The sequence below is a fragment of the Seriola dumerili genome, unplaced genomic scaffold (assembly GCF_002260705.1).
Source record: "Seriola dumerili isolate Sdu_G_001 unplaced genomic scaffold, Sdu_1.0 BDQW01000025.1, whole genome shotgun sequence".
NCBI lineage: Eukaryota > Metazoa > Chordata > Actinopteri > Carangiformes > Carangidae > Seriola > Seriola dumerili.
The window spans coordinates 12,097,119-12,105,445 of NW_019174280.1; the positions used below are offsets into that span (position 1 = coordinate 12,097,119).

The following is an 8,327-nucleotide window of genomic DNA, read 5'->3' on the forward strand; positions in this document are numbered from 1 at the left end:
ATGCGGGCCTACAATCTCTGCTCCATTTCACTATCCACAGGTGAATATAATATGCTCATAATGACATGTCGCCAAATGTTTTGAAAGTTAAAAGCACTTTATTGCTTATCTCCATTTGATGCAACTTTATACTTCACTACCTTACTAACTTACCACGACCCACTATTTCTGAGTAAAAATCTGATCACTCATTCTGCAGCAGGACAACAACCCCAAACATACAGCCTGAGTCATAAAGAGCTATCTTGAGAGACAAGAAGAACAGAGCCCTGATCTCAACATCGTGGAGTCAGTCTGGGATTACATAAAGGGACAGAGGACACAGGGACATCCTAAATCCAGATTACTACATCTTGAAAAACTGTGTGCGAGTGTAGGAGTCTAGGAGAATTTGATTCTATTTTAAAGGCAAAGTGTGGTCACACCAAATACTGATTTGATTTAGGTTTAAAAGCCTCATTTTACTGTTAGTGCCTAAAACCTTTCCACATAACTATATCTAATGAAAAAATGATTAGTTGAATCCTCTCAATTCCTGTATCCAGTTTCAAGGTGTATGCATACGTTTGAGGCATTAGTGCTATAAATTCTATCGTGTGTAGTTCATAACATGTCCAGCAGGGGGTGATACTTGGAGGTTGTGGACATTGGTCGACCAATAAGAAGTAGCGGAGGCAGTGAAGAAGAAGCAGGAGCGTAAAAACAGGGCTGTCAATCGTCGGTGGTAGTGCGAATTTGTTTTACCGTGAAGTAATGGTTAACTCTAACGGACTTTGGATGCTGTCGTTCAAAACTTCTACGTCGTTGTACAAAGTCGGTATTTTGAATGCGGTTACCGGGTAGAGGTTAGTTGTAACTACTCTGTGCTACTGTCTAAATCACTGTGTTTTTATTTCGTTCAAGAGGAATGCAACGGCCGCCGAGCTGCACTTCTCCTTAAAGCTCAGTCGATGAACATGAACTCCATCTTTACGCAGACAGCAGAGTCGTGTATTTTAAACTAACTCGTATATAAAGTCATGGCGAACGACTTTGTAAAGTCGTTTGTACAGATGTGCAATTATCTTCAGCAGCCCTGCCATGTAGCGAGGTTTCAAAATTTATGCGGCGTTAGAGGGACATTTCCGGATAAATCGACCAAGCCGGAGAGCGGACAGTCTGAGCCGGACTGTCCCGGGCTGAGGAAGAGGGTCCAAAGCTCAGATGTTAGTGTTGGAAATGGAGCAGCCGTGGATGCCACGGCACCGCAGGTTAACGGGACGCAGGGTGATACTACCGTTAGGCCTGACGGTTCATCATCATCAGCGGCGGCAGCAGCAGCAGATGATGATGATGTCGACTCAGACACGGCCAGAGCAAAACCCCTACGGAAAAACTCCCTGACCGGAGATGTGGGTCAGGAGTTCCTGATCCACAACAAGTTTCTGTTCTACCTGTTCACGTTTGGGACTGAGCTCGGAAACGAGATGTTCTTCATCGTCTTCTTTCCCTTCCTCTTCTGGAACATCGACGCCCTGGTCAGCCGGAGACTCATCGTGGTCTGGGCCTGGAACCTATTCGTGGGCCAGTCCACCAAGGATATGGTCCGCTGGTCCCGGCCGGCCTCCCCACCGGTGGTGAAGGTGGAGGTCTTCTACAACTCCGAGTACAGTATGCCCTCCACGCACGCCATGACCGGGACGGCCATACCTTTCTGTCTCTTCATGCTGACCTATGGGCGGTGGGAGGTAAGCACTGCAGTGAAAAGTTAAAGTGTCAAATGCAGGTGATAGTAAAGTATTGTAGTGCAGGTGCTGCAGGCAGAAGATGTGCAGTCTGTGTCAAAATGTCCTGTTTGAGAGCTAAAGTTGCCAAGGCCAACAGGGGCAAAGGGGTCAGCTGCCCCTGACCCTCAGGGGCATTTTTGGTACCTTGATTAGGTGGAAATTGGTAATGTTTTGAATTCTCTAATATGAATATTCACCTGTTTTGTGATATCAGACTAAATATCTTTGGCTTTTGGACAAAAACAATTTGAATATGTCAACTAGGGCTTTGACAGATTTCACTGTTTTATGACATTTTATGGATCAAACAATGAATCAGTTTACCAAGAAAGCAATTAACAGTTAAAACTGATAATGAAAATAATCTTTCTTTGTGGCCCTAATTCACTTGGCAATGCTCAAGATGAACAATGTCCTCCCAGGAAATTGTTCCACCGAGGTGGAAAGCCGCCCACATCTTGTCTCCTATCGAATTAGTTAGTACACTGACTAAACAATGGCCATGCTTGTAAAATACCTTAAGTAGGAGAACGGGAGTGGGAGGAATTGTGTGTGTGTGTGTGTGTGTGTGTGTTTGTATGTATGTGTGTGTGTGTGGGGGGGGGGGACGACCCCTTCGTCCTATTGTATTATGCCAACTCTGAGGAAATACACAATGTGGAACTGAAAATGTGTTATTACAGAGCACTGGTACCAGGCACAATCTGATATGTCTAAACTCACAATGCTATGCAAGTGTTATTCTTCTTTTTCACATTTTATTAGAATTCGGTGATCTAGCTTTCACCCACAGGATATGAACGTGCTTTGACAAACCCTCAGGGGAGGTGGGCAGACACACCAAGGTCCCAGACATTAAAAGGCCCCAAGAGCCACAATTTCTTTACACGTCCAACATCTGACTTAAAAAAAAGTTTAGTCAGGTAAAATCCAAACAAAAGACCAGAGTTCAGGAAGCACACAGAACATATGACATTTTTCAGCAGGGCCCCTCAGCGCTCAATGAGGGTCAGTGGGTCAGTTTGGCCAGAAGATTGAAAAATCAGAGTCTTAAATCCCTGTTAATCCTTGTAGCCCAGTCTTATATGAAGCACAAGAGCCCAGGCTGAATAATTAAAGATCTTAAATACATATAGGCTATGTTTTAACTGATGCCTGCAGCTGTTGACAACAAACATTCTTCTGTTTAAGCAGACCATTAAGACATGACAGGGTGTGTCAGAAAAGTACAGGTGAGGTGAAAAAGTAGCTTTGTTTTTTTTTTTGTTCAATAAACAAAGACTCACTGTTCCACATTGTCAGCAAGAACAAGAGAATGAACTAGTGTGTGATATTTACAGGAAGAGAAAGTATCAAATAAAGTTTCAGTATTTGCTTTAATGACAGTAGTGCAAATGAACAAAGTAAAACTGACGGATGTGAGAGAACATTGAGAGAATTGTTCCTAGACTAAATATTTGGTTAAGATGGAAGACAGGGTGATGTGGTGGTTACTGTGCTGCAGAAGAGTCAAGATAGAGAAGAGTGCAGTGTGGTATCACCTAGGTCAGAGCTCAAAGCAACAAAACTTGTTCTACTGATATGGCATGTAGCAGTTGGATTTTCCACCACCACAAAGAGATAAATTCAGTAGATCAGCAATCTATACTTAACTGTATGGCAATGGGCAGAGACAGACAAAAAGGATGTAACAGAGAGAGAGAGAGGGCAGGGGTTGTCGGGGAAAGAGACAGACCAAGGGGTCACCACCAGGGAGGAAGAGCTGAGCACCACAAATGGTTTTTATGTTGTTGTACCCGTGCGAGGGCTTTGAACTGAACACAGGCAGCTGAACCGTCTGAACTGCCTGAACTCGCTCGGTGTCATCAGGTTCCCTCCAGTGTCGTGACCTTCAAGGCCGAGAAACCGAAACATTTAAAAGACAGAGGGTTACAGAAGGTTACAGAAGATAAGATGCAGACTATTAACAGCCACCGGGGCAGGAGGACAATTCAAAGAGTTCACTAAATGGTGTTTGAAGACACTATGCTAATGCAGTGACCTTTGCCTGGATACTTTCAGAGAACGATATCAGGGAAATTTCTACAAAATGGACTACGCACTGTGGTTTTTTTTAAAAGCTAATATTTCCATTGGCAATCAACTGTCAACGTTGACAGTAGCTTAAGTGTTAAGTTTGTAATTCCCTGCAAGGGGCAATGCTACTGTAGTTTCTGTATATTCCAGTCATGGTCAACAGGATTTTAGGGGACAAAAAAAAACATTCTTGTAAAATGGGTCAATGAGCCCTGTGAATAAGTGCTTCCTTCCAGGAAACTATGGTCTAGGTTTTTGTATCTTTCAAAGCCTCATCTTCAGACACCTTTTTGTAATATCTGTGTTAATTCTTTAATGCCATGTCTTTATGCTCTCTCCCACAGTACCCCTTCCTCTTTGGCTTTTGTGTGGCTCTCGGCTGGAGTGTCCTGGTCTGTGTGAGCAGAGTCTACATGGGGATGCATTCTATTCTGGTAAGCATATTAAATAAATGATATCAATCAAACAATCCCTCACTGAAATACAAATTAAATTGAAAGGTATACAGTATGCTGTCCTGCTGCCCTACATGCACACTTGGTGTCATTGATCCTATATGATGCAACATGATACACACCATGGATGATTGTAAATGCTGGCATGACTCCAGTATAACTTCTGATGCAGTGATTATGATGGTGCAGTCTTTCATGGAGAATATCTTCAACCACCAATCCTAGCACCAGGCTTATCTATCTGTTCAACTCATCTGTGCATATTTGAAATTTCTGTGGTTGGACAGATGCTTGTGAGAGGAGCTGTCAGACCAGTTGTTGAAAACAGGATTCTGTAAGGACACAAAACATATTGTCAGTCAATAGTTTAAGGCATGAGAAGAAAAAGATTATATAGTTTTGTTATCTGCACACTAACATGCAATTTCTCTTTTTTTTAATAAAACCATCTCTCAGTCAGTAGTTAGAAGGTCTTTCAAGCCAGCGACTGATGAAGAAATTAACTTTAGCATTAAAAGAAAACTCAAAGACCATCATTCATGGTCATTCATAGACCTCTGCAAAATCATCCCATGGAGGATTCCTCAACACAAGAACTTGTTTTGAAGTACAAACTAATAACGCAAGTATAAAATAAACAAACTAAACTGCAAAGCTCAGTGGCTTTTTAAAATTTGTGTATTTATATCCTTTTTTTGTACATATTTTAAAATAAAAACATTACATGAATGTGCATAGCATACACTAATGACCCCATTATTCGTTTTGATTACATACACAGAAATTTATGATGATGATGATGATGATGGAAAATTGTGAGTCAATTAACACATTAAAGCCAAAAGATAAGGTTAGATTAGATTCTGTGGCCAGGCAACTGATGTTAGGAGTTATTGTTTATGTTGTTCTCCGACAGTAACACCTGTTTATCAGTCAGCAGGTCATCGGCTTTTAGAGTTTTTTTTTATGACCAATGTGAAATGCCAAGGTGAAGAGTGTTGTATAGCGTCACCTACAGGGTGGAAACAGCAATGTTTTTCTTTTTGTTCATTTGATGATGCAGAAACTGAACCTCAGACCGAATGATCATGTCAGAATACATTTTGTTTTGAACTTGAAGTATGCAGTGAGACACTTCATGAATCGTAAACATGCTTTGTAAGACTGTTGGTATATCAAACATATGAAAATAGTTGATGCTGAGTTTACAATAACTTGTGCCGTACTTCTGTTACAGGAGGTAATCACCGGTTTCCTGTACAGCCTTCTCATTCTAGCCTTCTTCCAGCCACTTTTGGACAAGATCGACACCTTCTACATGATGGACCACTATGCTCCGCTTATGATTATCTTCTCACACGTGAGCCTCGGACTCGTAGCTTTCTCCCTGGATTCCTGGAGCACCTCTCGGGGCGATACAGCTCAGGCCTTGGGCACCGGGGCAGGAGCTGCTTTGGCTACCCACGTGAACTATCAGCTGGGGCTGCTGCTGGATCCGCCGCTGTCTTCACTTCCTCTAACTTTACCATCAATCAGCATTGGCTTGGTGGTTCGCTCCCTGCTGCGCTTCCTCATCGGAGTTGCCGCCCTCCTCGTCACGAGAATGGTTATGAAAGCAGTGACTATTCCCTTCTTATGTCGACTGTTTGGGCTGCCCTCAGATGATGTAAGACGAGCGAGGCAGCACATGAAAGTAGAGTTGCCATACCGTTACATCGTCTACAGTGTTGTGGGTTTTAGTTGCGTCTCTGTGGTGCCCCTCCTCTTTAGGATCTTAAACCTTGCCTGAGTGTTGTGTTCAAACGGTCAGTGTACTGCTGACATGTTCACCTACACAGTGAAGGCAAACAGCACTTAGTTACATGCAGATAAATGCATGACAGAAATTAAAGATTTAAAGGATTGATCTTATTGTATTCTATATTTTTCTTTTTTATTATTGTCAACAGATTCCAGACCCAAATCAACAATGAATGTATCCTACTAACAAGTATTGTCTATGTAGCCAAAGCCTGACATTCCACTGTGCCACAGAGCTCCATTGTGATCCTAAAGCTATTAAGATACATCAGCGAGCCACACAGCTGCACTGGGTGACATGTTTATTTATTACAATGAAAATAACCACTCTAGTTTTTGATTCAATCCCACATGTGCTGTTGTAAATACATCAAAAATGTATTAATCCATGACTCAAAACAGTTCCTAACAAATGAGCTATTTATTCAAGTTTGAGTGTCACCGGCTAAAAACTGCAGCGCCTCACTGTTTTAGGAAAATTACTTTGTCTTTTTTTAAAATTAAAGTCTATATTTGTGACCCATTTTTAAAGATTTACATCTGCATTAGGAACCAGTGAGTTTGAGGCTGGGAGCCACAAACTGGGGGAAGTCAGAAAGTGTCGAGAGACCGACTAACACATTGTTGGTTTTGGCCTTTTCATGGGATTTGTTGTCAGACTCAAAAATATAGAATATCATCTGCCTCATCCTTTAAGATCCTCCTGTGGTCGACACATTTGAGTGTTAACTGGAACTTTGCAAATACAAAATCTCCCAGCTGTACTGTTATGATGCTTGTATTCATTAATAAGGAGGATCAGTTGTACATTTCCATCATTTGATTGAAATATAAAATATTATGTTATTGGTGAATTACATACGCTAAGAATAAACTAAACCATGAATCAGTGTGAAGTCACTTCACTTCTCATTTATTGCCATATTCAAATGCAAAACAACCTGGAGGCAATGAAATACTGTAAGTATTAAAGCTCACAGGTGTCAGGGTAATTGGCGATCTCTATAAAAAATCTGGAGGAGTTTTTCTCATTGTGCAGGCTTGTTGTGTTATTACTGTTTTCTACATTACCATAGTCAGCATTATCTTGTCGCCTTCTTTTTGTACATTTCTTGTGCCACATTTGTAATTTTGGCACAAATGTAAACCAAGTTGTCTCTTGATTAATCATTTAAAAGTATAGAACTAAGAAAAGCAAATATTTTTGATAAATTATTTTACCAGTTTAACTATCTTGACCTGAAATGTTGCTCTAGAGAGAAAAAATCTAAATCTATTACTATGAATTACAGACATTTCAGGTGTCCTTATACTACAGTATATAAAACACTGACTCTAGGACTTGTCTAAATGTTGTAATTGATGTTTTTACCAGTTGTTATGTTGTAATAATGATTTGCTCTAATGTTCATGCCAGAATATGAATCCCAGAGCTCTCACATCACAAGTACGGATGGAATATTTATAGATCTAATATTACCATCAACTCTCATCTTTTTTTCTGTTATGCAAAGAGTGTATCTGAAAAATATGGAACAGGAAAAATAAAATAATCCAAAAAAAAAAGAAAAGAAAAAAAAAACATTTTGAATGCATGTTATTTTCGGAATTACTCTGGTTTTATTTTTCTTGTAAAGGAGTGTCAGAGGAGGTCCAATCAATGCATCTGTAATTTAAGACAAGTGTATGTTCTGCTTTTGAATACTATGACCTTCCTCTGTCAGATATGAATTATGTAATTTCAGTTCAATCAATCTCAGACAACTGATCAAGGAAATCTGAGAATTTCAGCAATAGCTTGTCTGCTTGCTGTCGGTTCTGATAGATTTTTTGACAGCTCAAAACACAAAAGGTCAGTGGTTAGGGAAGGCATGCAGTGTAGGCAAGGGTCATTTTTAAGTCCCTATTCCCAAATACCACAGTGGAGTCACACTCAACCTTTGAGCATCATAGATAAGGTGTCTCTGCTGTTCTGATAAATTGAACTTTGCTTGATGGTCTATTTTTGATGTAGCGGGCTTCTCCCAAGTACCCACAATCATTAATAGATCCCTTTAAAGGCTAAATTGAATTCAGTCAAATTACTATATATATTTTTTTATATTCAGTTAGTGCAGTTCGAACGAAATTGTTTTATTTTGAAAAATCGGAGTACACTGAACCGGAAGTCCGGGTTTTACTTCTTACTTCCAAAACAATCCCCTCTACCTCACTTTACAGTGGAGACGTA

The 8,327-nt window shown here is 40.5% G+C and overlaps 1 protein-coding gene across 1 annotated transcript; it reads left to right on the forward strand.

Moving 5' to 3' along the window:
* The first annotated feature begins 687 nt into the window (after window positions 1-687).
* On the forward strand, window positions 688-6,997 carry LOC111239742 (sphingosine-1-phosphate phosphatase 1-like). Its single transcript, XM_022769651.1, has 3 exons — window positions 688-1,727; window positions 4,187-4,276; window positions 5,535-6,997. Exons 1-3 carry the CDS (start codon window positions 1,020-1,022, stop codon window positions 6,084-6,086), a joined length of 1,350 nt encoding a protein of 449 aa, XP_022625372.1. The 5' UTR covers window positions 688-1,019; the 3' UTR covers window positions 6,087-6,997.
* Window positions 6,998-8,327: the final 1,330 nt, after the last annotated feature.